The sequence below is a fragment of the Taudactylus pleione genome, unplaced genomic scaffold (genome assembly GCF_031769625.1).
Source record: "Taudactylus pleione unplaced genomic scaffold, aTauple2 ptg000051l, whole genome shotgun sequence".
Lineage (NCBI taxonomy): Eukaryota > Metazoa > Chordata > Amphibia > Anura > Myobatrachidae > Taudactylus > Taudactylus pleione.
Genome location: NW_028284453.1, coordinates 4,482,172 through 4,500,088, shown reverse-complemented (window position 1 = coordinate 4,500,088; position 17,917 = coordinate 4,482,172). Strand labels below are relative to the sequence as shown.

General features: G+C 47.9%; 1 protein-coding gene across 3 annotated transcripts in view; it reads left to right on the top strand.

The window, feature by feature from the left end:
- The window catches only part of TBC1D17 (TBC1 domain family member 17), a 53,470-nt gene that overhangs the window by 6,251 nt on the left and 29,302 nt on the right, over positions 1–17,917 (top strand). For all 3 annotated transcript variants that reach the window (XM_088462574.1, XM_088462573.1, XM_088462575.1), the window contains exons 3-5: positions 1,025–1,099; positions 4,007–4,124; positions 8,809–9,013. In XM_088462574.1, coding sequence (XP_088318700.1) covers positions 1,025–1,099; positions 4,007–4,124; positions 8,809–9,013 — 398 coding nt within the window. The remainder of the gene's footprint in view (positions 1–1,024; positions 1,100–4,006; positions 4,125–8,808; positions 9,014–17,917) is intronic.

The following is a 17,917-nucleotide window of genomic DNA, read 5'->3' as shown; positions in this document are numbered from 1 at the left end:
CCATGTAAAGGATCAGGGGTACTGCCCATCGGTCGTTGGCGGCGGCACGTTCACTGCTTGTTGCGGCTGACTTGTAACTTCAAAATATTGGCATGCCCGACCGTTCAGTATTTTCGGATCAGTCAAGCACATACACAGTACAATTATCTGGGCGTCCCGCCGATATTAGGCGGAATTGTATAGTGCAGTGGTTCCCAAACTTTCTTGAATCACGGCACCCTAGAACTTCAGTATTTTGTTTAACTGCACCCCTAGGCCAAAAGCGTTTTATTGAAAGAGATCTGAATAATTATTAAATGAAGTAAATGTTGCTTATCTGTCATCCTCAGGTTCAGTTATATGGTGGTGGACAGGATTGTGCGTGTACACATGTTTTATGATAGGCAAAACCAGAGCTGGTGGTTGCCAATCACACATTGACCATAAATAATTTGATTTGGTCCTGACCACCAACTAGTGGCACTCCTGCAAGTGGCCCGAGGCACCCCAGGGTGCCATGGCACACAGTTTGGGAAGCACTGGTATAGTGTATGCCCAGCAATGACATGAGATAACGCTGAGCAAAATACATAAACTGATTATGTATTACTGACTACTCTGAGCAGAATAGATAAACTAAACTTACACAGCAAAAGAGAAAGTGGCTGGCGTTGGGGGAGGAAGGTCTGATAGAGGAAGTGAGACTCGCATGCCCCAGTAAATTTGCAGAGTCTTTGTATTTATTAACAGCCAGAAGTTTAATTTCTCATTGATTTGCCTAAAGCAATGCATACCTAAAACACAAGGTAGAAAAGGACAGTTACACAGAATAGTGTCCACTCTACTGTAATTTCATGTACTGAATGCAGCTAATGTATACTAAGCTCACCTGGTGTCTCTCTGACTAGCTGGCCAGTCATTTGCATCAGGTTTTCCTTCAGTTAGTCCAGAAAGGCAACTATATATAATTGTACTGAATATTATGCCATAAATATGTGTAGTAATGGCTCCTAGCTATATTTATCCATCTGTTTTTTTTCTTTAGGCTTCGGATGTAGTTCTGCAATGGACCCCTATAGGAGACGATGGTGATACTGCACAGATTCATTACTCTAAGAATGTAAGGGGAATATTATAACACGGGATGTTACTGCCTGTTCATTGCATGCAGCACCTGTAGGGCAGCCCGAAAGGTAGAGCAATGACTTCCACTCTCTGCTTATGGCAGGCCGGGGCTGGCAGTGCCAGGGGGAGGAGACTCCTCCCCCTGGGGCTGCCTGTCCTGTGCGTGACTGGCAGGTGGCGCTTCCAATAGGAAGCCACCTCCAGTCACAGTGTAGCCAGTACAGTCACGGACTGCACTGGCTCACTGAAGTGGCGGATTTTACTGGGGGAGCTGCAGCCTTGCAACAGCATAAACATCGGTACCATCGACGCAATCGGGCAGTCACGCAGCATGTAAGTCAAGTCTGACCAGCTGCAAACACTGCAGCCCTCCTGACACGCCGAGAGCTCTCATACTGCACAGGAGATCGCAATGGCTCATTTATGCACGCCCACCAAATGGCGTATAAACGGTCAGAGACCCCTGTGTTTTTCTAACAGCCCACCCCCCACGTTACCAGCCTCAAATGCTGACTACCTGTCAGACACTTTGCAAGTGGGTCCTCTATGCGTGCGTGATTACAATGCAGTCGCTGCATGTGCACAGTGGTGTTCCCGCATTAGCAAACAGTCACTCGTTGTTCATAAAAATCGCCATTTCGTCTGTCTGAATCAGGCCCTAAGTCTGGATTACCATGTAACGTGGAGAAAATTACCTCCGAGGAACAGAGATGCGAGTAGATGGACCAATCAAAAGCCATCCTGCTCACCCTCATACAGCTCTGGGGTTTGTCTAGGACTGTAAAATGAGAACAAATGACTGCATGGATCAGTCCCCAGGTGATCGAGGAAAGAGTGAGGGGCTTATTGACTTTAGGTGGTCATAGAGCTTTAAGAAAGCTGAGGTGGGTATATATTTTACAAAGAACATTTTCAGATGAACAATGGGCCTGATTCAACAAGGATCCCAGTTGCTAATACGCACGCAATCTGCCCATTGTTGCATTCTGCCAATGCATCGCAGTGTGCGAACCGGCCGCAGACCCACTGCAGAGTGATTGACAGGAAGTGCCGTTTGTGGGTGGTAACGTGGGGTGGTCGGCCGAATGCAGATGTGCAAGTGCGGGATGCAATTAGGATGCAGGCGGGCGCTATCCCGTCCGCCAATACCCTGACACATCCCGATAGGACTAAAGATAGGCGTCAAAATCCCGACACCTATCATTAGCCCCACTACGTAATCCCGACATACCGAAGGTATGTTTTAGCGTCTAGCCACGGGGGAGGGGGGGAGGGTTAGGTGTAGGGACCCCTGGAGGGACTTAGGGTTAGGCACCCCCCGGGAGGATTAGGGTACTTACCTTCAGCTGTTGGGATTTCGACCCGCCGGGCTGACGCTTACAGTATTTGACCTAGCGGCTAAACAGCCGACTGCATTACCTACTGATTCCGCCAGTGCGTTTGCACCCCATTGCAGGGTCGTGCATAAATTATCCATTGCAATCCCATACGCAGGCTGAGGTCTCATAGCGGGTGTGGTTGTTATCAATTCCTGAGTAAGGTCAGGGCTTGTGCAAGTGTGCGTGAGGCTACGATGGTACTCTATTGTACCGATGGTTTCGCTATTCTGCTAAACATAACGGTTGTGTGCAAGGTAAAGTGGGCGTCCTTATTTAGTGCTGAGTTTGTATTGCGATCGCAACGGATTAGCTTGCTATCGCAGTTGAACTGCGTGTGCAGATTGAAACCAAAGGCTTCTGGGTAGATTTATTCATTCTCAAGAGTCTTATGCTTAGATAGTACCTACCCCTTCCTGGTAAACCAGGTACTTCACTCAACACGGGATGGAAATATATGAGAAAAAAGTAGTTTAAAAAAGATTAAAACAATTAGTAAAGAGGTGCATATTTCTTGGTTGAATCGCAAACAAACACAGACTCTGTCCCCCACGTAAAATGACAATTTATTACGACTATATGTACCAGACTAGTACCACAAGAAAGACACCTGCCTGTTCTGAAAATTCGAAATAGAAATCACGTGGGTAAAGTAGAAATTAAATATAGTTAAATTGGAAACTGTAGATCATACCAAGCACGTAACATTTTTTTTTTTTTTAAAGTGAATCGCCCTTCTTTAAAATAGTACTTTGGGGAGGCCATCTACTGTATCACTCAGGCCTAACCATCCGGTGATATGGGAGTCCGAGATACACCTAACACCTATCTGCGAATTGAGTGATCTGCAGATGATGGTTGTTCAATGCACACTGAACAGCTATCACCTGTCATCTGGCTGCGGGGGGGTGTTGGGGGTCGCGCCCCCCGGCCTTCGCAGCAAGTGTACGGGTGGTCGGCTGACACGCGAAGGTGAGACTTCTTCCGCCTCGACTAGCACACCTCCCACCTGCCCTTAGGTGATTATAATTAGTATAGTTCCTTGCTTTGCAGTCTGCACATTGGAATGGGCACAATGATAGGTAAATCCTGGATACATTTATATAATATCAGTATTAGGGATGTTAGTGACCCACCTGATGAGGTCCACCATGACGTAGTAGGTGGGCATACAGCATGTGCTAAGCCTCCCCTCCCTCACTTTGAAATTTGATCAGTTTTGTTCAGGATTGTTCACACCTGGAACTCCGTCATTAACTGCCATATTCCCCCCACAATGTTGCTCCTTGTATGGGTGACTGAAGGCGACCTGTTCGGCAGCTTCTTTTTAGTCCTAAAAATAAGTGACAGTAAATGGAGATCACGGAGTTTAGGATGGGACTTGACACAAATGCTCAAAATTGTCATTTCATGAAAATCATGTCACTACTTAAGATTCAATGTAACTATAAAGGGGCTTTTATGTCATGTATGAGGCAATGTACTTTCTGCAACGTCTACAGTCATCTTTGATAATTATTTAACAGGAATCTCCAGGTAGTGTGGCATGCCAGGCGGAGGAGGAACTGTTTGACCCGGGCTATGAGCCAGACTGGGCTGTCATCAGTACAGTGGGAACTAAAGTTCGCCCCCAAGAGGAGTTGGGTAGGTACTACACTAGGCATGTTTTTTTCTTCATTACAGAAGATGGAAGATGTTCCAGTACTAAAACCATGCTCCTGCTTAATTTGAAGCCATGTATAATATTGACTGTTTAGTGTAAGTAATATATTGTCTTCTTCTAAAGGCCCCCATACATTCGCCGGTCGGAAATGCCGACCAGCGGCCATCGATGTTCCGAGATCCGTCGCAGGATCGGTGAAATTCTACATGTTAAATATCACTGATGTGCCAATCACGATAATTTTTTGATCGTGATCGGCATATCTGTGAAATCCAACTTGTTGGTTTTCACTGATCCTGCGATGCCGGTTTGCAGGAACGCAGCGATCCGTTGCTGATGTATGAGGGCTTTAAGGCAGTGTTTCCTAAATTCATGCCTTAGGGAGTTCTAACCGTGCATGGTTTCCATTTTTCCTAGTTGGTGCACAGGTGTATTCATTACTGGCTGACACATTTTAAAAGATTCACAGATGGAGCTTATTATTTCACTGGTGATTCTGTGAGGAGAGCTGGAAAACATGCACTGTTAGTGCTCCCTGAGGAATGAGTTTGGGAAACACTACATGAGGATTTAAGAACTGTGGCCCTCAATACTGAGTGCACAGGATGTGCAGCGCAAAACGCCGTTTTAGATAATGTGTGCAGTACAAATGGAGGTGCACGCCAAAGCGTAAATATTTATCTCCGAGCACTGCGCAAATGTGTAAATGTCACATGAAAATTCTGACTACCTACCGCTACATAAATGTCTGTTTATACCCCTGCTTGGTTTAGCCTGATCTGTGATCATGGGAGTGTCATTATTACTTGTGGAATTTTGGAGTAACTTGTTTACTTTTAATTACTTTAGGCCAAATGAACCAAGATGATCACCTTCCAAAAGTGCAACTGTAAGGCACAAAATGTGACCTATTAAAATAGAGGATACGATTGATCTCTGCCAGCTCAGAGCTGGTACAGAAGTAAAGTTCTTTTGTGGAGTGTCTGTGGCCATTCCCCCTAACCAAGGCACGACCCTAAAAATGTTCCCTTTCCAATCACACAATTTTATTTAACACAATATAATCTCATATGTCATCTTGCTCCTTAAACCTCTGCTCTTTGCTGGACGTCTACCTTCACTTGTACAAATCAAGCGTATGGCAACAACAGAAAGGATTTTAGGTTGTATTGTGGCTATTTTTTAATTTAAGCAGTTTTTTTTGTGTGTTTTTAATAGTTTTATTTTTAAACACAAGTGTCAGCATATGCTGCAGTGTAGTAATATTTTCCAAATAAGCAATGTATAATGAGAATAAGCCAAATAAATTGAAACAGAGGTTGTATAAAATAATAATCCTTGTAACCAAGTAACCTTTTATACACTCTCTGTCCTAGAACTGACATGGAACAACATGAATCAGTGGTGAGATGACTTCTTAGCAGGCAGGGGCTGGTAGCAGGTGGAGTTGGCATTAGGCCCCACAACTTCAGTCCTGACACTACAGAAATGTGCAAACACCAGGAGATGAGGGAAGTGCTTTATCTACTTCATCCTGGCAGCCATAGACACAGCAGTACCTTCATCTGTCAAATGATGTGGTCCATTAGTGGGGATCATCAAACAATATCAACCTGTACAGCAGAAATACTAGTATAGCCAATGGATGAGAGAGGGCACTTAACATGCCTCAACTTACCATCCTGGTTCCTACACAGTCCCCCATCCTGGCACCTATATACAGTCCCCTCTTTCAGACAGTGTCAATCCTTAGTGTTCACTCTAGCTCCAGCGGCAGGCAGGGCGCCGGAGCTAGAGAAGGCACTTCCATGCGCACTCCCGAAAAAAGAGCATAGCCAATGAAAAGGGGGCGTGTCTATAAGACGCGTCCCCTTTTCGTCACTATTGGGGGCGTGCCCGGCACTTACACTTACTGTCTGTAAGTGCCGGGCAGCCCCCAAGCTCTGCTGACAGGGAGAATAGATGCTGGGCGCACGCGCCCAGGCGTCTATTCTCCGGTGGTGACCGGGTCACCGCATATTTCCCCACCCGCTGGACACTGCGACCTGTGGGTGAAGACGGCACTCGCAGGCTGTGAGGGCAGGGCGCTTTTTGCCCCGCTATAACAGCCTAGCGGGAACGCTCCTTGTAGCTTGTGTTATACCCCTTTCGCACTACAAGCAATAACCACGGGATATTGCACGTGAGCTCACAGCAACCCGGGTTACTGGGCATTGTGAAAGGCCCAGGTTGACATAACCCGGCACTTCAACCCTGGTAACAAACAGAGTTGAAAACGGGTTCAACCCCGCTCGTGAAGCAGTGTGAACAGATAACCCTGGTCGATGCGACCCGGGTCCCGTACACCGCATAGGAGATGATCTCCTCTCCATGCGCCGGCTCAGCACGTGATGGCGCTGACTTCACCCAGCAATAAGCCGGGTCGGGCCACCAGTCTGAAAGGGGTCTCAGCCAGTTCGCACCCGGGATGGACCTGTGTGGGCACATGTCAAGATGCCTCCAGTTTAAAACCTGTGTTTTGAAAATCTATAAACTCCTCGCAGATAAGGATTGGCAGTGCTAGTAGTAAAGGCTTCATCCACATTACCGTTTTTGACATGATCAATCCATCTAATGAAGTGTCACATACACAAGAGAGAATAGTGTCTTGACTGTTATTAATGATAGAATGTTGCACTTTCAATGTAAAATGTAATTAAACACAAATAACATACACATGAAATACAAGCATCTCTTATTTTCTCCTTTGAATGAAATGGGAATCTTCTCTCCTGCAGTTGTATGAAAAGTTATTAAGTTATGCGGATAGTATAGGTGCAACATTAATGATGTAAGTACTAAAGCTGTACTTATAGGCTGGATGTGTGTTGTCCTGCTTTAGGGGTCCGTATGCAATCCGCTAATAAGCGCTTGATAGTGTTACTGATAGTTATCATTGCGGATTGTTACTCCAGCACCTGCACGGGATACACCCACCAAAGTTGTTTGCTGATGCATCCACATCTAATTGCACCGCTGTTGTGTGAACTTTTAGTATAGTCCCCTGACCACCCACATTACAGGCGTAGGCCTGATTCAGAGTTTGCAAACCCGATGGTGTACGTACAACTCCGATGTTTGTTGATCGGCGAGTGTGCTGGAACTGCACTGCACATGTGGCAATCTGTGTCTGTGACGATGGTCACAGCACCCCCGCTGGGGACGGGGAAGGGGCAGCAATGGGGAGCGTCGCTGGCCCTGGAATCGTGAGTTTCAGGTCCATCCTTTAGTAACCCAAGGGTTACCCAGATGGTCGATGTTTACACAAGTGTTCCGATGGCTACGTCCTCGGATTACCGGAGCCGGCAGGAGGCATTTATATACACATGGTTTCGCAGTACCATCGCAGTTGCTATTGCGTAGGGTACAACTCTGAATCAGGCCCATAATCGCTAAAAAAAAAAAGTTATATACAGACCTATCCACATGTGCTTTCGGTGTTGGTGTGCAATACAGGGATGCATGTCTCATGCAAATATGTTGGCACATACGTCTAGCACCTTATGAGCCCCACATGAGGAGGTGATGTGTATATACAGTCGCTGGAGAAGGAGTGTGCTCGTGATTGACAGATGTATCTCTTCTTAGGTTGACATTCTTGAAACTCGTCTGCTTTAGTACCCGACACGTTTCGCTTAGATGATAGCTCAAATGTATCTTGAAGTTCCTGTAGTGACATACAGCAGTGAAGTGAAAGCCCGGTGTGCCGATCACAGGGAGGAGTGTGACTGTGAGAACATGGAGTACAAGCGGTATGCAGTCGGGAAGCCGGCGGACTTAATCCCGACAGCCGGCTTCCCGACTGCTTAATCCCGGCGAGGGTTAAATGACGGGCCTCTAAATCTAGACGCCTGTCATTTTACCGATGCTGGGAGACCGGCGCTCGGCATCCCGATCGAAGGGACGCCGAGCACGGATAGCGGCGGGTTTAGGTTTAGGGTTCCTGTGGGGGACTTAGGGTTAGGCACCCCCCTGGGAGGTTAGGGTTGGGCTAGGGGAAGGGGGGTTAGGTTTAGGCACCCCTGGGGGGGACATGGTTAGGCACTCCTCTGGGGGTCTTAGGTTTAGGCGGTGGGGAAGGGGGGGGTTAGATTCATATACTTAGAGGGGGGATTAGGGATAAGCACTGGGGGGGAAGGTTAGGGTTAGGCACCCCTAAGGGAGGGTTAGGGTTAGAGGTAGAATTAGGTTAGAGAATACTTACCTTGGACGATCAGGATTTCCTCCTCTGCCGGGATTCCAACCGCCGGGCATGGGTCCGGCAGTAAATCATACCGATTCCGTACAAGTAGCCCTGAGAAAAGCAATGTATGCAAACACCTTGGTAAAAAAGTGCTAAAGATGGTATCACGTCTTTTACCTGGCTGCATTCCTATACACAAGGCGTAGCCCGGCTGTTTGCCAGATAGTGATTGTAGTGCAACACAAATAGATTTTCCAAGCAAGTATAGTTTTAAAATAATAATAATAAAAAAAAAGATGTTTCACTATATTGTGCTGTATAAAAACGCCATAGTTGAACTTCACGTGTTGAATGGGATCCCATTCGCTAGAGGAAAATGGGAGATATCACGTAAGATCATGTCAGTGTCTGGTCACTTATAAATGACACCTTTCCTCCTACAGCTGCTAAGTCCGGTAATCGTGAGAAGTGGGCTTTTTCCCTGCGCCTGTCTGACCTCAAGTCTATCCGCAAAAGCAAACCTGGCCTGAGCTGGTCCTATCTCATATTCATTAACAAAGAAGGAGTCTCCTTCCAAGCTCTGCATTTTCATCAGGGTGGAACAAAAGCTCTGCTGAAAGCGCTCCGTAAATACGTCATCCTGGCACCGTGAGTACTGCGAGTATTTTCTGCTTATTATATTGTAGATCTGAGCGCTGGATGATATTGTGTTATACACCAGTCTGTGAAATATGGCCACCTGCTAGAGCAGGGATTCCCAACCACGGTCCTCAAGGCACATTAACAGTCCAGGTTTTAAGGATAGCCATACTTGAATACAGGTATCCTAATTTAGTACCTAATTTTGATTTAACAATCTGTGCTCAGCCATGGATATCACTAAAACGTGCACTGTTGGTGTGCCTTGAGGACCGTGGTTGGGAATCACTGTGCTAGAGTGCCTAGTGTCCTAGTGTCCCCCTGTCTATTAACTACATCCCTCTAGCTACAGATAGATCCAGACTGTAACACCTTAAGTAATAAGGATTCTTGTAGTTCTTTGCTATATTATATGTATCCAGTCATATGTAGGTGAAATGTGAGTGTGTGTTGTACAATTTCTGTCACATTAAATTATATGTGGATTTATGCTTAGGGCAACATTTCAGCCAAGCCCAGGGTCTGATTCAGAGATGGACAGTACCGGCCAGCTCAAATGCAAATGCTGCCGTTGGTGTCTGTAGGAAATAGACACTTCCTTGCTGCATCTGCCATCCTAGGTGCTTCCGTAGATGCTGCCTCGGGTCACCATGGCAACTGTCGGTCGCAATGGTTGCTCCTTTGGTCAGGCTGCATAAGCCTCAATGTGCACAACTCAATGTGCACTTACGCAGACCCTGGCCTCATCTTACCAGGAAAACAGGAATGAGAGAGATTGCAGGACCCATTCTGCACATGCGCGGTACGGATCCTTCGCTTGCGCAGACCCCAAAATATTGGAGATGTACACAAACCATCGGGTTTGCATACATCTCTGAGTCAGGCTCCCAGTACATGCCAGCATTTGCATTGACAATGTTTTCTACTTGACTCTAAATTGTTTGAGAAGTCCATGTTTGAAAACCATCCATACCGAAATGGAGCCGAGTGGCTATTAAATGGTTAATAGATGTTCTTGTTCCGAAAGAAGCATTGAGTGGCCCTACTTGTTTTCATATTCATTATTTATTAGGTTCCTCTTATCGTAACGAAGTGCTATAGTTTCACTTACAGTCTTGTAATACAGCTAGTGCCGGAACCTGCAGGCTGCTGACAAATGCCGAAACACGGCTATTAGTGCAGCCTGGGTATTGCTAAATTGTTAATGGCGTACGGTCAACCTGGAATTCCTCATTCAGTAATCTGTTGGAATAGTTTCCTTCTGATTTTAATATTAATTCTTCAAGATAAGGATTTTATTGACACATTGAACACGAAAAGGGCTGATGCCCTCTAGTTGAATGTACTTTTGTTTGGGGTGAGCATGCCGTGAAACTGAGCGCACGCAATTGCAGCCGTTGCAGAGTCATGCGCGTTTCTGTTGCATCTCTGTTTGCGAATGAGGTGTAACTGGGCTGTAATGGGACGTGCAGATGGTTATGCAGAGCTGGATGTAAGTGTGAGTTTGCATTAGTGTAGGCTGACGAGTAGCAAACCAAGGGGTCTATGTACTAAGCAGTGAAAAGTGATAAGGTGCCAGCCAATCAGCTTCCAACTGTCATTTCTACTTCAGGGTCCATAGGGTATCCACAGGATACCTTGGGTATAGGTGATTACGTCAGGCACGGACACCACAGAGTTAAATTTTCAGCCTCCCAGGATGCACCAGGGTCCCTCTCCTATACCCCACCCCCAAGCCAAGGCAATTCAGTTTCGTGGGTGTCCGGCCAGAGGTAGGATCACACAGGGGGCTGTAATAGCCCCAGAAGATTTCTTCAGAATGCAGCTGTGGCTGCACAAGATGAGCCTTACAGCATGGACAGTCAGTACTGACGTCCATGCTGTCGCTCCTACACCCCGCCGGTACCAGAACGCCGGTACCGATCCGGGGATGCTGGTAGGTAGCTGGGGTCACAGCTAGCGGTGACCCCGGCTACCTGGACTGTGGGCGGATGTACGGGGGACAAGGTAAGTGGCGGGGTCCCGCGGTGGGGACCCGCCGGTAACACAGTCCTTTTTGGTCCCCAGGCAGGGGGCTCCCTGGGGACTGGCTGCGCGTGGGGCCAGGTACTGATCCTGCGCCTTCCACTAGACCACCAGGGACAGCAGACCGCAGCATGTGCGGTACAGCGCGGCGTCCCAGGGGTTAATAGCAGGCCAGGGGAGAACGCCTTCCCTGTCTCACAACCGGCTTCTCCCCCGCTGCACAGTGCCATTCCACAGCGGTCTGAGCGGGCTGTGTCAGCGCTCCTCCCCCGGGCCCGCCTCCTCTCTGCTCCTCGGTGGCCATTTTCTCTCTGCATGTACTGGGGATGGCAAACAGTGCTGGAAGCTGATACAGGTGCCATTGCGGTCCGGGTCCCCCGCATACTTCTCCTTCAATTAAGGTCAGTGTATGCAGCACTGTTTCCTACCAGGCTCTGGTCTGTGTAGTTGATCGCAGTGCTTGTAATGCTGGATGTCATCTTTGCATTGTATGTGACTTAAATGCTAGCACTGTTTGCCTGTACTTTCATTTCTGACTGTCAGCCATTTTCCTATCCCTGTTCTTCTTCTGCTACAGCCCTTGCGGTGCGGTGTTGCAGGGTGTTTATTACCTCACAGTAAACGTGGTTTTTCTGTGTGGGAGGTCACATACGCTCCATTCACACTCCTCATGTAGGAAAGTGAACGAGGATATCCTCTTCCAGCTATAATGTAGTGATATAATGTGCAGTTAGCGGAGGGATATGTAGACGCTGAGGGTTTATGGAGGGCATGTTGTATTATATATCACGCACCATTTCTGTCACTGTGCCTGCACAAAAAGGGACCGCCCTCGGCTGGCTAAGATGCTTCCAGCCCTTGGTGGCAACGCTCCCTGTGTTTCCCCATAGGGGTTATCGCAGCGAGTGGTGGTCTCATCACATGCAGGGGTCCCTGGGCAGTTGATGGTACACCAGTGTATCCTGTTTTTCACCCCCCCCAGGTCTCGCAGGAGCCTGTGTGGGTGAATTTATTGTTCAAATGGTATAGCACCTGATGGACTTCTTACAGGGGGAGTCACCATTTCGGCCTTCTAAACGGCCTTTCGGGTCTCAGATGGGTAAGGATCATGACGTCTGATGACGGTGACATTATTGACTTTTTCAGACACGAGCCCCTTAGTGCAGAGGAGGCGTAGTCTGGGTCTAAAGTTTATATACCTGGCCTTATACGGGCAGTCCGTGCGGCTTTGGTTATTACATATCCCCCGTGGCTAAATCCAAATATGCCTTCTTTAAGGATAAGGGTGTTGCCACTGTAATTCCTCTGTCTGGTCAGGTGGATCATTTAGAGGAGGCGTGGAAAATCCGGGTGATCGGGTCCAACCTCAAAACCGGTTGACCTTTTGCATACCCCTTTGCGGATAATTACTTTTCCGAATGGGAGTTACCTTTACGGGTAGATTCTCATGTTACACGCCTAGTGAGGAGTGCTACGTTGCCCACGCCCTCCAGGTCCTCCTTGAAGGAGGTTACAGATTGCAAGGTGCAAATATATCTAAAATCCAATTATTCCCTTGCTGGAGGGGCTTCCAGGCCGCCTATGGCCGTGTGCTGGGGGGTCAGAGCCATGGAGCGCTGGGTAGGTAACTGGATCTCTGCACACTGACTCTCCAGCAGAGCAGGTGATTAGTGGCAAATTCTCAGAGACTTAGCCACGTTCATAATGAGGCAGTCTTACATATAGCCTGCTCCTTTCCAGAATCTCCTCGGCAGCAGTAGCGGTTCGCCGCTCCCTGTGGTTGCGCTCTTGGAAAGTGGACGCAGATTCCATTTTTTTAATGCTTTGCCTTTTACGGGACAGGTCCTGTTTGGCCCTCATCTGGACACAATTGTGGCCCCGCAGGCAGCAGCTACGTCTGCGTGTCTGCCATTGGCTACAGTCCCAGCAGGGTCTCGGGCTTCGTCTTTTCGTCCCTGTGAGGCCAGGGTAAGTCTACAATACAGCTTTCCAAGACAGTCAGTAGCCAGGAAATCTTCTCAGCCATAAGAACAGGCTTGGAGTACAAGACGTCCTACTCCCAAGTTGGACTATAAGCCTTCAGCCTCACGGGACGGGCCTCCTCTCGGGGGACCCCAGAGTTGGAGGCCGGCTTCTCCAGTTCGCCCAATGCTGGTGTCTGACCACCACGGACACTGGGGTAAGAGAAGTATTTTCATGAAGGTATGTCCTCTCCTCCCAGTAAAGGCCTCCCAGCCAGTTTTCGTTACAGGTCTTCTGTCAATTCAAGACAAGGCCCTGTAATTTTTGAGGGTGTTACACTCTATGCTCCAGGCAGGAGTTATAGTACCTATTCCGTTGCCCCAAAGGGGAACGGGGTATTACTCCATCCTCTTTCTGGTACAGAAACCCAATGGGTCTTACCAGGACATCCTCAACCTCAAATCCTTCAACAAATTCTTAAGGGTTCCTCGGTTCAGGAGGGGGACCCTGCATTCCATCATTCAATGGAGTCTGGGAATTTTGTGGTGGTGTTGGATATATTCAGGGTGACTACCTGAATATCCCTATTTTCTTAGCACACCAGTGTTTTCCTCAGGTTTGCAGTGGTCGATAAGCATTTCCAGTTTCTGGCACTGCCCCTTGGTCTGGCCTCCGCCCATCACGATTTACCAGGGTCATGGCAGTTATGGCAGCCCACCTGCGGATGCAGGGGTCCGCTTGTTACCCTATCCGGGTGACCTCCTGTTGTTACCAGTGTCTCCAGAGATACTTCAGTGCCATCTGCAACGGACAATATCTGTGTTGCTACGTTATGGCTGACTAATAAACTGGGAATGGTCCTCTCTGATTCCTCACAGAGGATGCTCCATATCCCAACATCTGAGGATCTTTGTGATTGAGGAAAAGATCTCTGCATTACGCAGTTGCCTGTAGAGTCGCCGAGTGTCTATTCACTCGGCAATGTGGTTCCTGGATTCCAGGGTGTCACTGGTCGACATGGTGGAGAGTACCCAGTTTCACTCTGAACCTCTTAAAAAAAAAAAAAAAAAAAAAATTGATCCTCTCCGGATGGGATGGGTTGCCCCATAGGATAAAGTCAATAGTGCTTTTCCCGGAGGTCTGTCTCTCTCTGGCCTGGTGGCTGCGGAAAGCTCACCTAAACAAGGGGCACCCCCTTTGGGATTGCGGACAGGGTCCTTCTGACGAAGGACGCCAGTATCCGTGGCTGGGAAGCAGTGACGGGTTCACACTTGTTCCAGGGCAGGTGGACAGCAGCAGATTATGTGCTTCCCATAAACATCTGAGAACTCTGAGCAGTATTCAAGGTTCTCCAGCATGCAGGACAGGTCCTCCACGGAAATACCGTGCAGGTACAGTCTGACAACGCCATCATGATGGCTTATGTAAACCACCTAGGAGGTTCCCGAAGTCAGGCGAAACTAACAGTGGTGTCCCGAATTCTGGCTTGGGTGGAAGGCTATATCCCTGCCATCATCGGCAGTGTTCATTCAGGACTCCTCACATGGAAAGCAGGCTTTCTTACCCGTCAAGACGTGCATTCAGGGAAACGTCCGCTTCATCCGGAAGTGTTCAATCTTCTGGTGAACAAGTGAAGCCTTTCGGAGATGAGACTCTTCTGTTAGACGTATGTAGGTCCAGTGGACCTTCCAAGTTGTATACCTCGTCCCTCCATTATCCCTTCTTCCTCCAGTAATAGCAGGAAGAAGGCACGCTCCTGCTGATAGCTCCAGCGTGGGCCAAACGGCCCTATTACTCAGATCTTCGGAGCCTCTCAGTTAACACTCCGAAGCTGTTGCCTCTACGCCCGGACCTGTTGTCTCAGGATCCTGGCTGATACCCAGACCTGGGTTGTCTGTCCTTGACGGTGTGGTGGTGGAGACTGCCCTCTTAAGGTCTAGGGGTTTTCCAGCTCTATAGTTAACAGTGGCTCTGTCCATGCTAAGAGCTCGGAAGCTTTTATCTGCAAGAATTTACCATCAGGTATGGCATACTTTCTTTCAGTTGTGTCACCCTAGAGGCTATGCTCCTCGGGTATTCCGGATATCCAGAGTGTTGGCTTTCCTACAGGTGGGCTTAGATAACGGTCTTCGCCTTGCTTACCTGAGGGTGCAGGTTTCTGCCCTGTTAGTATGGTTTCATCGTAGGATTGCTACTCTTCCTGGGGTCCGCACCTTTGTGCAAGGTGTACGTTATATTCAGCATCCCTTTGTTCCACAGGTGGCTCTTTGAGATTTGGCTGTGGTCCTTAGGGCTCTCCGAGGACCGCCATTTGATCCACTGGGCTCAATGGATTTCAAATGACTTACGGCTAGGACTGTATTCCTTCTGGCCATTGATTTGGCCAGTAGGATCGCAGAATGGGGGGCTCTGTCATGTAGACCTCCCTTTTTCTCATCTTTCCTAGGAACAGGGCAGTGCATCGCACTTGCACTGGTTTTTTACCTACAGTGGTGTCTAGTTTCCTCATCAATGAGGAAATTATAGTACCGGACTTTACTTCCCCAGTCCTGTCTGCTGGTGTGGCCTCCTTGGATGTGGTACGGGCTCTACGAATTTAAGTTGATCGTACCAGTCCATTTAGGAAATCAGACTCTCGGTTTTGTCCTTTCTGGTTTCCATAAAAAGGGTTGGCCTGCCACTACGCTAACTTTGACAGGATGGATTCACAGGTCTTCCTGTTCCATCCTCTATTAAAGCTCTTCCACTAGGTCTGTGGGTCCTTTGTGGGCAGCTCGACGTGGCGCCTCAGCGGTGATTGGCAGCCACGTGGTTATCTGTCCATATCTTTGTAAGGTTGATACCTTCGCCTCTCAGGATGCTTCCTTCGGGCGGCGGATTCTCCTTACAGCACAAGAGCGTCCCCACCCTTAAAGGATACTGCTTTGGGACATCCCCAAGGTATCCTGTGGATACCCTATGGACCCTGAAGTAGAAAATATGAGATATGGTAAGAACTTACCCTTGTTATCTCTATTTCTACGAAGTCCATAGGGTTCCACAGGACTCCCGCCCTGTCGCACCTGTACTGCAGATGGGCTTTGATCTGGTCACGGGTTTCTCCGTCTCCTTCTGGTGAGAATGTGATTCTTGTGTGTTCCAGACTTTCTTCTCTCTCTTTGTTCTCCTCCTCCGGCCTATGGCTTGTTACGAAACTGAATTGCCTTGGCTTGGGGGTGGGGTATAGGAGAGGGACCCTGGTGCATCCTGGGAGGCTGAAAATTTAACTCTGTGGTGTCCGTGCCTGACGTCATCACCTATACCCCAAGGTATCCTGTGGAACCCTATGGACTTCGTAGAAATAGAGATAACAAGGGTAAGTTCTTACCATATCTCATATTTTTTCAAACACAGCCTGTGAGATGACAGTTGGGAGCTGATTGGCTGGCACCTTATCACTTATCACTTTTCACTCTGTCTCTTATCACTGCTTAGTACATAGACCCCCAAATGTCTGAGCGCAGCACAAGAGCCGTACAATGCTGCCTATGGACACGCACCCATATGATATCATCACAGGACTGTCAGCATAAGTAACCTTATTCCCTATATGCCAGTGCAGTATTTTCCATATGGTTAATGACCTGAATTAGGATACCATTAAGAAAGAATAAATCATTCTACTATACAGTCTTAAGGAACGTACACACGGTCAGATTTATCAGATGTGTCAGATGAACGATTTGATGAACGATTTTTGACCATTAAAACGACTGAAATCGTCCAAAACTGACCGCAAACACATCAGATGTCAGATATCGTTATCTGACCATCGGGAACGCGCATCGTTCATCGTTCAGACATGTCAGATTTTCCTTCAGATATGAACGATTGAATGATTTTTTTAAATCGTTTTCGTTCAGATCTGAAGAAAAATCTGACCGTGTGTATGCACCATAAATACGATTGTAACATTTTGTACTTACAAATATTATTATTAGCTGTTTTATGTAAAACAGATTCATTACTGGGGGACGGTGGTTCTTTCAAAACAATCTCTGTGGGTTTTGGTGTATGAGAAATGGAGAAGGATAGTCCATGGATGGGGAGGAGATCTGTTAATGGTTCATAAGGAGAGTAGAGGGACGTATGGGATAATGTGAGAGAGGACCTGGCAGTACGACATTAACCGCTGGCTGTAACGGGCAAATATCTGTTTGTTATGTTGTACATTTCCAGATTAGAGATTCTTTTTGTTACCTTATGGGAGGCCGCTGACCCCTTCTTGCTTATATGTACCTAACCAAAGCATAGGCATGGATTAGGCAACCTGTGGCACTCCGGCTGCTGTAGAACTAAACACCCCAGCATGCCCTGCTACAGTTTTGCTGTTAAGGCATGCTAGCGCTGTGGTAACCCATGCTGGGATGTGCAGTTCTACAGCAGCTGGAGTGCCGGAGGTTGCCTACCTCTGGCATAGTCAAACACAAGTAATGTATGAGGCGGTGACACAGCCGTCCCTCTCATTGTTTGCTAATGGAGTAAATGGATCCCACCACACATCAGTCACGGTAGAGTACAGCGGCCATGTCTTCTGCTACGCTCTCATAAGGGACAGGCGATTGTGTAGTACAGACTGGTGGAAGCCAATTGCATATATGGGGGCTGACTCAGCTGAATGCATTTGCTGCCACGTGTCTGCCTGGCTGCGGATGTCTGCTGACTACATGATAGTAAATCGAGAATCCGCCTTTGTATAGTGAAAATCCGTGAGACCGCATGTGGAAGCCTATTCACTCCAGTGAAACAGAAGAGTTCCCTGTAATCACATGGTTGCCGTCCAGAAACGCCCATTTCACGGGCACTGTGGTCCATCAAGCGACGGATCAATCCGTACGCAATAGTGATCTCCCATCTGTGATCGGCTACTGGCACACGCCGAAGCCA